This window comes from Rattus norvegicus, chromosome 1 (genome assembly GCF_021556685.1).
Source record: "Rattus norvegicus strain SHRSP/BbbUtx chromosome 1, alternate assembly SHRSP_T2T, whole genome shotgun sequence".
Taxonomy (NCBI): Eukaryota; Metazoa; Chordata; class Mammalia; order Rodentia; family Muridae; genus Rattus; species Rattus norvegicus.
In genome coordinates this window covers 102,068,508-102,085,942 of record NC_141534.1, presented here as the reverse complement: position 1 = coordinate 102,085,942, position 17,435 = coordinate 102,068,508, and the positions used below count along the sequence as shown (strand labels likewise).

Genomic DNA, 17,435 nt, shown 5'->3' with positions numbered 1-17,435 from the left:
TTATTATATGTTACATGACCTCATCATATATCCCTGGCTGGCCTGGAACTTGCTATGTAGACCAGGCTGGCCTCAAACTCAGAGATCACTTGCCACCACTCCAAACAAAACTAAATATTTTTTTAAGTAAAAATTAAGGGGGCCGGAGAGATGGCTCAGCAGTTATTTCTTTGCAAAGGACCCAGGTTCAATTCCTAGCACCCACATGACGACTCATAACTGTGCATAATAACTCCAACTCTAGAATGCACAAGAATCAGACATACATGTGAACAAAATATACACACACATATAAATTAAAAAGCCTTAAAACTGTGCTCGCTTCGGCAGCACATATACTAAAATTGGAACAATACAGAGAAGATTGGCATGGCCCCTGCGCAAGGATGACACGCAAATTCGTGAAGCGTTCCATATTTTTTAAAAAAGCCTTAAAACTTAATAAAAAAATGTAAAATCCAAAATAATAAAGTGAATGGCTTTCCCCCTTTTCCCTTTCATCTGCCGAGACTGGGAGAACCAGAACTAACCCCAAGGCTGTGATTCAACTAGCCAGGGCAGAACTCAGCCTTCCGAGCCACCATTATCATAACGACCTCAGAAGCCTTTTCCAGCTAATGAAGACAGTTATTTCCTCCAAAAAAAAAAAATGTAGACACTAGACAGACCCAGAATGAGATGAATTCTGGTATTTCTTATTACCATATGTTGATTGCTCAGAATGAAGAAGCATCCAGTTTTGTATGCAAAAGAGAAAAAAAAGGAAGGCTGCAGGAGATCCAGACGATGTTCTACTCATGGCGTTTTAAAACCTCAGGAAGTGCTCCAGCCTTCTGCACCCTGGCTCATAAACCAGACCCTACTGTGGCGGCATCCTGACTTTTGCAAAGTGATCGGTAGAGGGCGCTGCGGCGCTGTTCACCGCTAGATGGCGCCTCATAATCGCCGCTGAATGGTCGCCTCCGGCTCTAGCCTCCTGCATCCTCTTTTAGCCATCGGGTCTTAATCCTGCATCCTTGGCCATGGGACCTCTGCCTTGCATCCTTAGCCATAGTGCCTTCGCCCTGCAGCCTCCCGCCCTCTTCCCTCCAGACCCTGGGTGCATCTCCAAACACAGAGTCAAAGTTAAGTCTGGCTGAAAATACACCATCTGCCTGTGGGGGGAAAAAATCTCGCTGGCGCTGTCACGTCAGCACCCGACGCAGGTTAATAACCGGCCTCGGAGCAGATGGCTGCTTTTTATAATTACCGGGTCCCCATCTTGCCTTACTCCCCTCTGCTTCCTCCCCAGCGGGAGCAGGTGTGTGTCACACCACCGTGTGTGCCCTGCCACCTGCTGCCACCAGCTACTGGTGGAGACACAGCCTTGCAGGGAGCCCCTTCTTAGCGAGGCCTGGAACTAGATTAAACGGAAAATTTTTCCTGAGAGGACACAAGGAGATCGGCACGCCAAAACTTGGAGGGTAAATTAATGAGAGATTTCGATTGAAGAACACATATTTTTAAATCCAGCCATTTCGCTCTGGAGGAATCTGTCATAATCCAAAGGCTATCAAAACCCAGATTACGGAGATACACGAGCATGTTCACTGCAGCGCTTTGATGACAAGCTTTTGCCTAAAAGACCCCAACCATGCCACCCACACGCAATCCCAAGTGCTGTAGTATAAAAGGTTACTGTGTAACCATTGCCAGTCTTTCCAAGGAGTTTGAAAGTACCTTTAAAAGTATAAAGACAGGCTGGAGAGATGGCTAAGAGCATCGGCTTTCTTCCAGAGGACCCGGGGTTCAATTACAGAGCCCACACCGTGGTTCACAACTGGCTGTAAATCCAGTTCCAGAGGATCTGACGCCCCCTGCTGGCCTGTGTGGACATTAGACATACATGTCGTACACAGACATAGATGTAAGCCTAACGCCCCTACACATACAAACACATACATGCATTTTAAAAAGAAATGCGAAGATGGTGGTACATGCCGCAGAGGCAAACGGATTACACTTTTCTGGATTTTTCCCTAAGTTTTCAGCAAGAAAGATCAGTAACAAATAAAAGGGAACGAACGGTTTCTAAGACTCGTTCTAAAATGCAGAGTTAAAGGTGGGTTTGGCCATGGTGAGGCGCGCCTGTGATCTTTGAATTTAGGGGCTGAAGCAGAAAGATCGTAGTTTGAGGCAAGCGTCTAACTACACAGTCAGGCCTAGCTCAAAAATAACTCCAACCTAGACAAAAAGCAAACCAATTAAGCCAGGCAAACCCACCAGAGCTAAGCACGGGCAAAACCGTCAACTGTGGCCGGTCCTGAGCTAACGCAGGCAGCTTCCTTTCACAGTTCAGATTCTCTGGCCCCCATAAAGGTTCGTCCCAGGCCTAACAAAGGGAATTCTATTACAACTCTTGAGTTTTCTAAAGGCTTGGGTGTAAGCAATTGTAGGATTTGACCTGGTGTTCAAAACGGAGCACACGGGCTGGAGAGATGGCTCAGCGGTTAAGAGCACTGACCACTCTTCCAGAGGTCCTGAGTTCAAATCCCAGCAACCACATGGTGGCTCACAACCATCTGTAATGAGATCTGATGCCCTCTTCTGGTGAGTCTGAAGACAGTTACAGTGTACTCACATACATTAAATAAAAATAAAATAAAATTAAAAAAAGAAAGAAAACGGAGCATACACCCCTACTCATAACACTTGGGAGGCTGAGGCAGGAGGATGTTGACTTCCACAGCCTAGACTATACAGGGATACAGTGAGGTCCTGACTCAAAATAACAAAAGAAACAAAAAAGAAGTGTCCCCTAACTCGAAACACTGAACTGAAAACCTTAATTGTGATTTTATTGCCACGAATCTGCCAACCCGTGTCTTCGCCTCTATACTCAAGGTGGGCAACTTCAGATCTATTGCAACTGGAGGTAGGGTCCTGATTTTAGACTTTTAGATCAAGGGGCTGTGAGCAAGGGACTGTGGGGGTCACTTCCTGTTTAGCCGGAAGAACAGAGGTTCAGGCTGAACCAGAAGAGTCAGTTTCCAAAGACAGCATCCGCTCCCAGCCCTGCTCCAATCCCTTCCAGTGACATCACGAGTTCCAGGTGTCACCTAGGCTACCCAGCTCAGGCCCACGGAGGCATACGGAGACAAAGGCTCCACCGCTCCTGCCCTACCCCCAAGGGGTGAAGTCCACAGGTGCCTCCTTCACACAGAGATATCTGCCCGGCAAAGACGCTAGCTTTCTCAGTTACTTCGCTCTGACTGCAGAAAGGCTGGGCTGCCGCTGCGCAGAGAACCCAGGTCCCAGCACCGCCTACACAGGACGTCCGCACAGAGGGCTGGAGGAGGCTAGACAGGCAGCAATGTGGCTGAAGCTGGTCGGAAACGGCCATTGGGAACTGGGCCGGGGAGCTTTTACCTGTCCACAGATCGAACAATCTTCCTTTCTGTGTTAAGCCTTCACAAGTGGTTTCCACAAAACACACAGAGAATGACTTTTCAAGGAAAAGTAATTTATTAGTAATTGGACGATAGTCAGGTTGTAGTTTTGAAAAGGTACAGCATTCAGGGAGACCTTGGGGTAGAAATACCGGAAGTTGGGATGCCCCACTTTGGAGACAGCATACATTGGACTAAAACTATTTCAGGTGAAAACATGTCTCATACACGTTTGTGAAAACCGGGGGGACTACCACACGGTGTTCCGGCGAGGGCTCTGGGTTCTAGGGACGCCAGGCCAAACCCCAGCTTCTGTGATTAGTAGCTCAGGGGCTTCGAAAAGCTTGAAATTTGATTCTAGGTCTCTTTTGTCACATGTTTCGTTACTGGAGGAATTCCATAGGAAGTGGTTTCAAAACCATGACTTCCAAAAATATTTACTGAAGCCAGACATAAAGGTGTGTCTCTGGAATCCCAACACTTAGCAGTGATAGAGCCTGGATAATCAAGAGTTCAAGGTCATCTTTGGCTACTTGGAGTTGGAAGCCAGCCTGGGCTACATGAGATCCTGTCTCAAAACAAAGCAAAACAAAAAACAAATAAAACAAAAAGAACTGAACAAACAAAAAACCAGAAACAATAAGAACTTAAAGACTTCTAACAACAAAAAAAAAAAAAACCACTTATCTGTCTTGTCTTGGTCATGCCTGCCAGTAATCTCAGAGTTCAAGGGGCTGAGGCAGGAAGACCATGGGTTTGAGGCCAACCAGAATCACACAGAGAAGCCCGAGTTTAAAGACTCAAACCTAGAAGAGGTGAAATTGTTTAGCCATTGATGCCCTTGCAGAGGGCCTGGGTTCAGTTCCCAGCACCCACGTGGTGGCTCACAATCGTCAGTAACATCGGTTCCTGGAGGTCCAATGCCCACTTAACAGCCTCTGTGGGAACCAGACACATACAGCATACTTACAGAAATATAGACAAAACATGAAAAATAAATAAATAAATAACCAACCAGGAAGATATAAAATACAGAGCTTTAAAAATATATATTTATTGAGTGTCTAGCACAATAAAAGCCACGGTACCAGGCAGGAGCAAGCTGGAGATAGGAGGTGACCAGGGCACACAGCTCCTGCCCTCCATGAGTGAGCATCCCCAGTGAGGGATAAAAAGGAAGTATCCAATACTGAGTCAAATGCATACGATGTTATTGGTTGAGCGACAGCACTAGGACCAACTGACTAAACCAGAACTGAAGGACCGGGACCGGGCTCAGGGGGTAACCAGCAGACTCCCACATTACTCCGAGAACTAGCCTAGGATCTACCAAGAAAGGACTGGGAGCAGGGTTCCGTGGTGGCACTTAGCTTATACAAGGCCCTGGGTTCCGTCCACAACACCACAAGGAAAACAAACAAGCAAGCTACTTGTTGGATTTGAGCCACTGTCACTTAGAGAAATGAGGAGAGGCTAGCCCGATCTGTAAAGAGCCAGTGTCATGGGAGGTTAACCTAGTGTTCTTGTTGTTCCTGCCTTCCCTTGGTCTCCCCTGTCTCTCATCTCTTTCCATCTCATCAGAACACTTGCTGCTTCTTGACTCTGTGACTGCAAATAAAGGCCAACCAAGAAGGTGTGTAACGTCTCGTGTATCTCCCGGCTTCCGCTATGTCCGGGTTGGCCTTGAATTCCTGGACCCAAGGATGCTCCACTTTGGCCTTTCAGTTATCTGAGGCTGTGAGTATCACAGCGCCTGGCTCAGTTAGGGTCTTTGAATTCACTGTTAATGTTGTCTTTTCACACAAATGAATTATAGATAGATTGCAGACAGCTGAGAGGAGACCATGGAAGGACTCAGAAAAAGTGGAGTAGAACAGTCTTTGAGGTAAAGCTAGGTATGGTGACACAAGCCTTCTGTCCCCAGCTCCGTAGCAGGATCACTTGAGTCCAGGACTTCAAGGCTGGCCCAGGAAACATAGTAAGAAGAAAAAGAAAATGGAGCTAAATTAACTTAGGCCTCGAAAGTGTAGAGAACAAAAAGGGTCCAGAAATTGACATTAAAAATAAAAGATAAAGAAGTGCCATGATTTTCCATAGGGAGGCAAATGATCCTAGAAACTTAACTAAAGTTACTCAAGAGAGCCTGGGGGACATTGCCAGTGGCAGAGCACAGAGACCGCCTGTCATCTGTGGCTTCACTCACAGGAGGGACCGTTCATCATGAGACCACTGAGAAGTCCCTGGCCAAGGAAGGGAAACACTCACAGGTAAACAGAATCCTGACAAGAGCTGGCTCTGAACCCCGAGACCCCAGAGCTTAAGGGGATCCAATCCTGTGACAGGTACCTGGAGGTACACTCTTTACAGAAAGAGGAACATTTGGTAGAGTTGGCCGGCCAACGGCATGAGAACTTCTTTTAGACACATGACCTACAGCGGGCCTGCCTGTACCTCCCCATAGCACACACAGCCCAAGATGCACGCCCAAGGCCTCTCCAACAGGACAGTCCAACAGGATGTACTAGCCAGCTTACAACCAGTGCTGGTAATATACAAGTTTCTCAGAAGTACCTGGTAGGCTTCCCCCATTCCCTGGCCACCTTCTGAGAGCCACAGAATAATCTAAAATGAAACCCCCATTCCCCGGGGGGGGGGGGGCGACTTAGTCATCGTAGCGGATCTCAGCCTGCAGCTCCTTGGTGACATAGGTGGTTAGCATGGCCAAGAGCTTCTGCTGCATGGCCTGGTTGCTCATGACTAGAGCGGTCAGCTGCACAGCGTCTGTCCAGTCCAAGTTCCTGATGATGGCAGTGGCTTCGTTAACAAGTTTCTGCTGTTCAGCGGGGGGCAGCTCCATTAAGATCTGAGGAACGGGCTTAAACTGTCCACTTGTCATCCAGGCACCTAACAGGCCCCCAACAGTCCCCCCTGGAAAACAAGGAAGGACTCAATTAGTCAGCCTCATTCTCCAACGATGGCCTTTGTTTCTTGCCAAGAATGTAGCCACTGTCATGACAAGTGGGCACATTCACGAGCAGGTCACAGCAAGCTTGGCTTCTGCCAGGCACTCAGCAGGGCAAAGGTCGATGTGCTCTCTAGTCCATTCGGTCCAGATAATTGATACTCAAATTTGTTTCTCCCAATGCTCCCCTCCAAGTTACACCCTCCCTACCGCAGAACTGTGCCAACTAAGATCCCCCTCACGGCTGAAGAACACCCCCACTCCTGTGACTCCCAGAACAATCTGTCTCCACAAAGGAGAAGCTAAGAGGGACATGCATCTTCTGGGGGGGAGGGGGACCCATTGCCTGGAAAGGCTGGGAGATTGAACTGTTTCCAGAGTGTGGCTGTCTTAGGGGTTTCCATTGCTGTGAAAAAAACAGCACCACAACAAACAACTTGGGGAGGAAAGGGTTAATTTCATCTTATAACTCAGATCACGTTCCTGGAGGCAGGAGCTGATGCAGAGGCCAAAGAGGAGTGCTGGCTGCTCACTGGCTTTCTTCCTTCCTTTCTTTCTTTCCCCGAAAAGATGCATTTATTTTATGTATACGAGTACACTGTCGCTGTCTTCAGACACACCAGAAGAGGGCACACCAGAAGAGGACATCAGATCCCATTACAGATGGTTGTGAGCCACCATGTGGTTGCTGGGAATTGAACTCAGGTCCTCTGGAAGGGCAGTCAGTGCTCTTAACCGCTGAGCCATCCCTCCAGCCCCTCAGTCTGCTTTCTTATAGCACTCAGCTCGGGAATGGCACAGCCCACAATGAGCCAAGCTCTTCCAACATCACATCCATCATCAATCAAGAAAATGTACCACAGGCTTGCCCTCAGGCCTGTCTAGTGAGATCTCCCCTTCCAAAATAACTCAAGCGTGTGTCAAGTTGGTCGGTTCAGTGGGTGATAGGAAACACGCCCTTGAGCCTAGGAAACTCCCTAAGAACTCACAAGGGAATGACCCCGGGAGCAAGTCAAGTCTTTTTTTTTTTCTCTCTCTCCCCGGAGCTGGGGACCGAACCCAGGGCCTTGCGCTTCCTAGGCAAGCGCTCTACCACTGAGCTAAATCCCCAACCCCAAGTCAAGTCTTTCTCTTGGAGACTCTTTCATTCCATCCCTTCAAACAAATCTAACCTAATCTACTGTTTCTCTTTCCAAAGGGGGCTTCGCTTTACTTTCTCCTGCTTTTGGTTTTTGGATTACGGAGACAGGGATAGCCTAGAGCTCTTGATCCCCCTGCCTCAGCATCTCAGCTGAGTGTCATAAGTGTGTACCAGCCACCTACCCCAGTCAGAAAACACTATTTTTAGATTTCTGCGTTCGTTGTTTTTCCAGGCGCTTGGTACTGTGGGTAAGGGTGGGAGAGTGGCTCACAAGTGCCAGCCAAGCTCTCTTAGCAGACATGCATCCTCAGCTAGAAACATTGGAGGGGGTTCTGTCTGCCTGTCTATCTGTCTGTCTGTCTTTCCTTATTTACATCCCCCTGCCCCCCTCACAGAATCTCTCCCCCATGGAAACATTACTTTTTTATTTTTTGTTGTTTGTTTTTCAAGACAGGGTTTCTCTGTGTGCCAGAAAACTGCTGCTGCCACTGGGCACATTAGCTCTGTATCTCTAAAGCCTCCCATGAATTGTACATCTCAGCAATCAGACAGTCACAGATGCAGCCGGATAGACCTAGTCAGTCACTCCCAAGGGGATGGGGTGAGAAGCCGAAATCTTAAGAGTGGAAAAACACAACACACATGACCTTGACCAAGTTACCAAGGTCAGTCTCACTGGAGATGCCACAGGGTGTCATGTACCCCTGGACGGATGCAGAAGGTGCTTCACCTCAGGACTCATGAGAAGCTCATCATGAGAGGCAGGGGCAGGGGCAGGGGCAGGGGCAGAGTGGCCAGAGAGGCCAGAGAGGCAGAGGGGCAGAGGCAGAGGGGCAAAAGCAGAGGCAGAGGCAGAGGCAGAGGCAGGCAGGTTCCTGAGTTCAAGGCCAGCCTGGTCTATAGAGCGAGTTCCAGGACAACCAGGGCTTCACACAAACCCTGTCACAAAACAAACAAACAAACAAACAAACAAACAAAAAACAGAATAAAACAAAACAAAAAAAGTGTCGGCTGGGCATAGTGGCCCACGCCTTTAATCCCAGGACTTGGAAGGCAGATGCTTAAGAGGCAAATGCAAAGGTATCTTCGTGGGTTCAAAGCCAGCCTAGTTTACATAGTAAAGTCCAGGACAGCCAAGGCTTCATAGTGAGACCCTCTCCCAAAATTAAAAAAAAAAAAAAGTGGCAACTGGAAGAAAAACAAGGCCACCGTGCACTGGTCAGTCAAACAGAGATGGCTCACGGCACTGCATTAGTGCTGGTTGCTCGGTCCCCACAGCCTGCCGGGAAACACATTCCCACTAAAACTAAAACTAGGAGGGACACATAGGGGTTTCTTTATACTCTTTGCAACTTCTACATCTAGCTATTATTATTCCAAAGTGAAATGTTTTTTTTTTCTTCCAGAAACGGTTTTTTTTTAAAATTCAAGTAACCGCAAACAGAAACGCAGATGGGGAGTCCCAGGCTGGACAAATACTGGCGACCCGTTCCCTACAGAACAGGGGCAGACGGTGTTCTACACCCTTTACCCATCAAAGTGGGCATCCTCCTCACTCTGCTACACCATCCAAGGGCCCCATCTTCCCTGGTGCGAGGTAGGCAGGTAACCAGTCATCTGGGCTGCGTCCCGGCACCCCGGGAGGAGAGTGCAGGCAAAACGAGAGGGTGACCATTTGGTGCTGGTAGTAGCTGCAATAGTGGTGTCTATGAATGAACACTGACCAAAAATCAACACGATTGTCCAGAGGTTCTTTGTGAACAGAGGAAAAGATCGAACCAGAAGAACCAGAATCTTAAGGGAGTGGGGCAGGGAGGAGCAGAAGGAGGGGAGCAAGGCTAGCTCCTTAGCGCCCCCTGGAGGAAGGGAAACGGCCTAGCGTGGAAGTTGGGGAGGCAAGTTAGCGCCCCATCTGCCTTAGGTGGAAGCCAGAGAATAGGACCTCACTCTGGAGATAGGTGGTAACCCGCACCTGTCACTGTGTCAGGTCTCAGGTAAGAACAAGGTGGGCTGGGCCAACATACTTCCTCCTGGCTGCTGTCCAGGAGGCTTAGGCAACCTAATGCTGGATCTGTAAGGCGGGGCAGAACGACTGAGAAACCCACCTGCTGACTGGGATCTAAGCATCCACTGCACTGATCACACCCTCTGCTGCCAGATCAGCCAATGGGGCTTGTCAGAACGAGATGGGGCTGGGTCCCCTTAAGGCCAAAGAATGCTCCCAGAACCTCTACAGGGAAGCTAGGAACAGCAGAGAAGGGACCAGCAAAACAGAGCGCCCAGAGAGCAGTGTGTCTAAGGGAGGTGCACTGCAGGACAGGCTGTGGCTAAACAGGAAGTTAGCCTTAGCGGGAGAGAGCAGGTATGTGTTACGGTGGAGAACGCAGGGGGCACTGAGCAGAAGCCTGCTCTCCTGGTACTTCAGAGCCAGCAGCTGCTGTGGTAGTGTGCAGAGGGGAATGGGGAGGAGCCTGGGAGCACAGCTTCCGGTCTCAAAGGAAAGCTGCTCCTTGATGGCCCAGGAACAGGTGGCACTGCGCATGGTCACTGAGAACTCCTGGGAGATGCCTTCCTCTTCGCTTGTTTTAATACTGGGGCCATCATGATTGTAATTCCAGCACTCTGGAGGCACGAGGAACTCAGCTTTGAACTACAATCTGGGATACATAAGTTTCAGACCAGCCTGAGGTACATAGTGATCATAGCTCAAGAAAGTAGGTGGGACTGGAGAGTTGGCTCAGTGGTTAGGAGCTGGGCACTGGCTGATCTTGCTGAGGGCTAAACGTTTGATTCCCAGCACCCACAGGGTGGCTCACAACCATCCTTAACGCCAGTTCCAAGCAACCTGACGCCCTCTTCTGGCCTCTGTGAGTATTGCGTGCATACAGTTTGTGGATAGGCAGGTAAAACATCCATACACATAAAAGTAATCACTTTATAAATGTTTAATTAAGTAAACAGACCACTCAGCTTATGCCAGGAAGAACCCACTTGTAGGCTGGACTCAGAAGAGAGAGTCTGACTCCTATGTTCTTGGAATCCAAGCAATGTGGCCCTGGAAGCAAATTGCTCCTCTGGTCTCTAAAGGAAAGAGGCATCCCAGGAAGGGAAAACGGTTCATACACAAGTTTGACTGATCTTTTCCTCCTGACACCAGTGAACCTCTCGATCTGACGGTATGGCAAGCGTCTGCACTACCTTGTCACGGAGCATCAATATTCCATTTACAAGAGCACTTCATGTAGTGGGGACATCAGGACATCAATACACAACTTGCTCCAGACCCTGGGAGAAAGGAGAATCCCTGGGTTTTTCAAAGATAACAAAGTATCCACAGTGACCAGGGGCCAGAAGCAGCAAGTCCAGACAGACTCTGCTCTCTGTCAGCTTAACTCAATCTGAATAAAATATGGACTGCTAAAACAGAGGCAGGACATAGCTAGAGGCCACAACAGCCCTAGCCAAGCGTCCCCAGGACACTTAGGTAGGAGTGGAAGGAGAGGGCATCTCCAGGGAAATAAGAAGTAGGCTGGGGCTGGAGAGATGGCTCAGCGGTTAAGAGCAACCGACTGCTCTTTCAGAGGTCATGAGTTCAATTCCCAGCAACCACATGGTGGCTCACAACCATCTGTAAGGAGATCCGATGCCCTCTTCTGGTGTATCTGAAGACAGCTACAGTGTACTTATATATAATAAATAAATAAATCTTTAAAAAAAAAAAAAGAAAAGTTAAGAAGTAGGCTGTATTCTCCTGTCGTGGGAAGAAGTTGATGTCCAGACAACTGAATTCGCAGAATTTAAAAACACAAAAGAGGAAGGTCTGGGCCACCCGTGCTTGTACTTCCGTTTCTATGAAATGTAGCTTTGTTTTTTTTTTTTTTTTTTTCTTTTTTTTTTTCGGAGCTGGGGACCGAACCCAGGGCCTTGCGCTTGCTAGGCAAGCGCGCTATCACTGAGCTAAATCCCCAACCCTTGTAGCTTTGTTTTAATGCAATGTTCTCGGATATCAACACTGCCACTAGAGGGAAGAACAGAGCGAGCTGGGGGCGGGGGATGGGGGGTGGGGAGGAGAGCAGGGAGGAAGCGCTTCCTTCTGCCCAGCCTCCAAGTAAGAACTTTTGGAAGACTGGGGTCAAGGAAGGAACCCTTCGCCTAGGCTGTCAGCACACAGCAGAGTCAGTGAAGAATCACCCAGCGTCCCACGGTCGGTGCCCAACCCGTGTGGGGATGCTAGTCACACCTTGCGCGGGAGAAAGCAAGCAGGGTGAGGCGAGAGGGGCAGAAAGAAGCATGGCACGACTTCTGCTTCAGCTCCTGCCTCCAGGTGCTGCCCTGGCTCTCTCTCCTTCAGGCTGACATAAACCTTTCCCGCCCTGTTGCTTTCAGTCTTGGTGTTTTCTCACAGCAGGAGAGCGCTCACAAAGGCACTTCTGCTTCCGGCTCAAGGAAGGAACTTGGCGAGCTTGGTTTCCTCTCTGGCTCCCTTCTCAGGACCCAGACACCCCAGTACTTTTAGGCTCAAGGATGCATCTCTAGAGAAAGGGCATTGGAGGAAAGGTGCCCTCAGGCTCTGAGAGGTACCAACACCAAGGCCAAGAGAATACTGCATTACGAAGAAGCTACCATACCATACAGACAGGACTGAGCCTGGTGAACTCCCTGCATAGGTCACATGGTAGGCACCGTTCTTACTTACCAGGTCATTCTTCCATGTGGTTCCAAAAACCTCGAGCATGCCGGAGGCCCGAAATATACTATGTAGCCCAGGCTATCCTTGAGCCTTCCAAGTTCTGCCTCCCAAGGGCAGCAATGACAGGCCCAAACCTTGACCTTTTATGAGAGCCCCAAGGCAGGCTGTACTTGTAAAATCACTCACACTCACCGACAGCTAATCCTGGTGGGCCACCAACCAAACCGCCGACGAAGGCCATTGCCCCCACGACCACGGCACCCCTTCCAGAGTGCTTGACGGCCGCCTTCATTTTCTTCTCCTGGCAAATGGAGCATAGAAGCTTCATGATGTCATCTACCATGATGGGCATCTCGGCAGACCTTAAGAGATGATTCAAAGAGATAGGTGGGTTCTTCATGTTTGTCCATTTTGTCTACTTTAAAAAAAAAGTGTATACAGGTGTTATGCTGCATATATGTCTGTGCCCTCAGAACACAGCGATCCCCTGAACTGGAGTTACAGACCATTATGAGATAGCACGTGGGTGCTGGGAATCAAACCTAGGTCCTCTGGAAGGATAGGCAGTACTCAACCTCTGAGCCATCTCTCCAGTCCCTGTTTTTGTGTTTGTTTGTTTGAGATAAAGTCCTGCTACATATTCCAGACCAGTCTAAACTCATAATCGCTTTCCCTCGGGCTTTTGAGTGCTGGGCTAACAGGAGAGATAGTACCACCATACCTTACGGCTGAAAGGGAGTTTTAATACACGTATGAGTACTTTGACCCAAATGTGACACTTTATATAACATTTTAGAAAGAGCTCCCATCTTCTGGGAAGAACTGCTTGGCCTCCTGCGAGTCAGACAGGCACAGCCCTCTGCGCTTCTCGGAAGCCAAGAGGCTGGGCATGAGCTAACAGGCTACGGAAGCAGCCGAGTGGATGAAAGGTCTTTTCTGCCCTCTGATTAACTTCAGACTTCTGACAGATGAGGAAGCAGCCTCAGCCACAGGCTTTACCAGTCCCTAGCAAGCTAAGCCTGACCTCTCACCCAACCTCTCACCCTGTCGAGTGGTTCACACAACCTCCAACGTAGGAAGGCTGTTGGGAACAGGAAAGTCAAAACCAGATGGCCTCTTGATGGGGCAAGGTACCTGAGTCAAGGCAGAAAGTAGGGAAAGGACAAGACTCTGAGGCCACACTGGCACTGGCTTGCTGGGTAAGCTGGAGCCAAGAGTCAGATACTTAGCATGAAGATAGAGCGAAAACAGGACATATAATTCTTTATGGGAGGCCATGTGTCTGGCATGAACAGTGCTAAAGAAAAGGAAAGGAAAAGATGGAGAGAGACCACTGATAGGCTAGGCTCTTGTAAAGGATGATCAGGAGGGATAGAGTAACTGATTGATGGGACAGAGCCGCTGGCACTGCAGACCCTGTTGGGACATTACTGGCAGACACAAGAGCTAGATACGGGACCACAAGGCAGTGTTCTCAGTACTTGGGAAGCTAAAGTAGGTGACTTATGAATCCATAGCCAGCCTGGATTCGATAGCTAGGCTCTCTACCAGCATAAAAGAGAGTAATGAGGGCTGGAGAGATGGCTCAGTGGTTAAGAGCGCTGGCCGCTCTTCCGAAGGTCCTGAGTTCAATTCCCAGCAACCACATGGTGGCTCACAACCATCTGTAATGAGATCCAATGGGCTCTTCTGGTGTGTCTGAAGACAGCAACAGTGTACTTATATATAATAAATAAATCTTTAAAAAAAAAGAGAGAGTAATGATCACTTAGCCAATTAATAATAAAGAAGAACCAGGAACAGTATGAACTACCAAGATGAGACAATCACAGAGCCATACAAAGCAAAGATCTCCAGAGGCTTGGTGCTTGGCATGGTGGCTCATAGCGGCAATTCTGACACTCGGGAAGTAGAAGAAGAAAGGTCAGATGGGTCTGAGGCCAGCCTGGGCTACCCAGTGAGACCCGGCTTGCCTGACCTACAGAGCAAGAGACCCTGTCTCAAAACAAAAGCCTGCCAGGGGCTTGCAAGATACACGAAAAACAGACAGCCCTGAAGAACTGAAGAACAGTGATCCTAAGAGCAGTTTGCTAGGACCAGGGTGCACTGCCTTCCTGGCAGAGGCACAGCCACAGGTGAGGTGTGGTGCCCCACAGAGGGACTGGCAGGTAAGGAGAGCCCAGGCACTGACAGGCCACCTCATAAGGCTGGTGAGAAAAAGCAGCAGTGGTGACACTTTCTGCTCCCAGGAGGCTGAGACATTAGTCAGCTGAGGGAACTTCCTGAGGGAATCCCAGGCTACTGTCAACAGCCTTCCATTCTGCTGGGCTTGGTTGGTTTCTCTTGATAGCCAAGAACTACGCAGAGTCAGAACCTCTTGATGTAAAATTGTCCCTGAGACTCTGGGAGTTCTGGGCCCTTATAAGGAACCCACGGAGCCATCGCACTGCCATAAAGGCTATTGTTAAAGAACTTCTGGGGGTTGGGGATTTAGCTCAGTGGTAGAGCGCTTGCCTAGGAAGCGCAAGGCCGTGGGTTCGGTCCCCAGCTCCGAAAAAAAAAAAAAAAAAGAACAAAAAAAAAAAAAGAACTTCTGGATATTGTATGTTGGGCTCTGGCCCTGGAAATGTCCTGTTTTCTTTTCATCCCCACCCCTTTTCCAGACTTCCTTACTATGTAACCCAGGCTAACCTGGAACTCGTGGCCCTTCTGTATCAGGCTCCTAAACCCTGGTACTGTAGGTTTGCACCATCATCTCTTTTTTTTTTTTTTTTTTTTTTTTTTCGGAGCTGGGGATCGAACCCAGGGCCTTGCGCTTGCTAGGCAAGCACTCTACCACTGAGCTAAATCCCCAACCCCCATCTCTGACTTTCTTATCTATTTTGATAAACTTCAGATGAATACCTTCCTTTCAAAGGACTAATACCCCGCCCCCAGCTAACCACTTCCTAGTTTAGGTGCACACCCAGCTTTGTCCTTTCTTGTCAGGTGCAGCAGCCCAGGTCTCAGAGGACCGCAGGACACCACCCATACTCAGAAGTGCAAGGCTTGTGCCGTTCTGGTTCTGAGGGCCAGCTTCAGCACCGGCACACAGGTACCACTCCAAATCAGAGTAAGGATCCACACTCTCAAAACTGTGGTTTCCTAACAAGACAAGCCATGTGAAGGAGTTAGGACAGAGATGCACACTGCAGCCCCTGAATCCATAAGGAATACATTCAGAGACTCCAGAGGATGCCTGAAAACACGATTATTCACCCCTACGCTTGGGGCCATTATTAAATAAAATAAGGTTACTTGAGCTCATCACGCTACTCAGAATGTAATTTCTAACCACATAGAACAATCCACGATTTAAAACTTGCATAGTATTTAAAACTCATGACTTGTTTCTAAAAATGTTTTTTTCACTTACTATTTGGCTGTGGGTAGCCGGAACTACAGAATGTAAAACTGTGGGAGAGGAGGGAGGGGTACTGCATTCACCCATTTTACCCTTGATTACCTACTCAGAGGATTATCTACCTCAGGCCTCGCTCTGAATAACGTTAAGTCAAAACTCACGGAGCAGAAAAGGTACCAACATGCATATGCCACTCTTGATCTATACCAAGCCCAGACAAGCCTTTGCCAGAAGACAAACCAGGCTCTTTAGCAGGGGCCAGGGGACAGGAGAACTGGGCAAGAAAGGTTCCATTCAGCTGAGCTTCTGCAGTCTCTGAGTGCACGGCAAGGCTGGCTTAGATTTCTTGAAGAATAATTTCAAAAGTTACGGCAGCAACAGGCTTTTTGTTGTGAAAGGTTTGGGACCCCGAGTCTGTGTGAAATCATCTCACTTCCTGCATTCTTCAGACTCAAGAGATCGAAAGGGAACATGTCCCATTTCTCCTTCCCAGAGCCCATGTCTGTCTGTAAGTGAGGAAGAGATGGGGGTGCAGAAGACAGGTCCTTCTCTCAGGAGAACAACTATTTCAATAATGCTGTCCCCACAACAGGTCCTGGTCACTGGAAGTCCACCTGTTAGCCATAGAGAAGACATGCTAACTGGGACCCCTGATGTCTTACAGTCACCCAGACTGGTGGGAAGATGACAGCAGAGCTCTGGGACATACACAAAGGAGGTAAAATATCAAACCTTTGGACAGCAGCCTGAACTGAGTCCAGTGAAGTTGTGAGGGACAGAGGAGAAGGCCTTAGGGTAACAGTTCTTTTCTCCACGTTCTTTATAGCAAAGCTGGGATTCAAATCCCCAGTGTAGAGGAAGGAAGTGTGTCAGGGGGAAAGGGGATGGAGGTGTAGAGAAACGAAACAGAAACTGAGTGGAAATCAGGTCTTTGGCCAGAAATCACTATCCTGCTCCTCTCTCCAGAATTTACAGACCCCAAGCTGTCCTCTATAAAGTTCATCATCCTGTTCTTCCACCCACAAAGTTGTTTAACTATTTGACTGTTGGTATTTAAAAAAATAAGAAGATACCGAGGTTGTGTTGGCCCACTCCCGTAACCCCAGCATGGGGAGGCTACAGTAGGCAGACTATCAGATCAAGACCAGGCAAGGCTACATAGTGAGATCTTGTCTAAAAATAACAGCAATAATAAAATCTTACATACATCTTAGATCTTCCTGATTTCTCTTGAAAGATCAGAAGCGGTCAGTGGTAGGTTCCCTATATAGCTCGCAGACTTGGCTAGCCTGGGGTGGACACCCAACACTCAGCAGCACCGTGCCCTCTGCACCGGGCCGAGCATATACACCTTATCTACTTAGTTACAGCAGAACGCTTCTCAACAACTGCTCCAACTAATCTGGCCTTTTGAGCCCCCGACATCCCTAAGCTAGAGCCCTGGTTCCCTCCGGCGGGCCAGGCACTGCAGTCCGCTAAGCGCTTGGCGTACGCTATACCAGCCACCGCACCGCGCATGCGCACTCCCGAGCGCCAGGCTGCGGCTGGAAGCACTAGGAGCAGCTCCTTACTCCAACCTCGGCGCTGCAGCTTAGGCCCGGCAGTGTTTCGGCTCCTTTGCATTGAGATGAACAGCTCCAGCAGTGTGCCAGACACCTCCAGCAGGGTCCCCGACCGGCTCCTCAGACCCCGGCTTCCCCGCGCGCACCTTTACCGTGCTGGAGTCTGGGACGCTCGGGTACTGAGGCCAACTCCGCTCTGCGGGCTCCAGAGAGGCGTTCACAGGCCACCGCCTCCCTGGCTCCGCCCTT

At 49.0% G+C, this 17,435-nt stretch overlaps 1 protein-coding gene and 1 non-coding gene across 6 annotated transcripts; one reads left to right on the top strand and one right to left on the bottom strand.

Moving 5' to 3' along the window:
* The first annotated feature begins 314 nt into the window (after positions 1-314).
* Positions 315-421, top strand: Rnu6-968 (RNA, U6 small nuclear 968). Its single transcript, XR_015656165.1, has one exon. It is a non-coding gene; the product is annotated as a U6 spliceosomal RNA (small nuclear RNA).
* A 3,064-nt stretch (positions 422-3,485) lies between these two features.
* C1h19orf12 (similar to human chromosome 19 open reading frame 12) lies at positions 3,486-17,432 on the bottom strand. Of its 5 annotated transcripts, none has more exon segments than NM_001401691.2 (3): positions 3,486-6,356; positions 12,414-12,583; positions 17,196-17,432. In NM_001401691.2, coding segments are annotated over 2 exon segments (426 nt in total). In that variant the 5' UTR covers positions 12,574-12,583; positions 17,196-17,432; the 3' UTR covers positions 3,486-6,090.
* Positions 17,433-17,435: the final 3 nt, after the last annotated feature.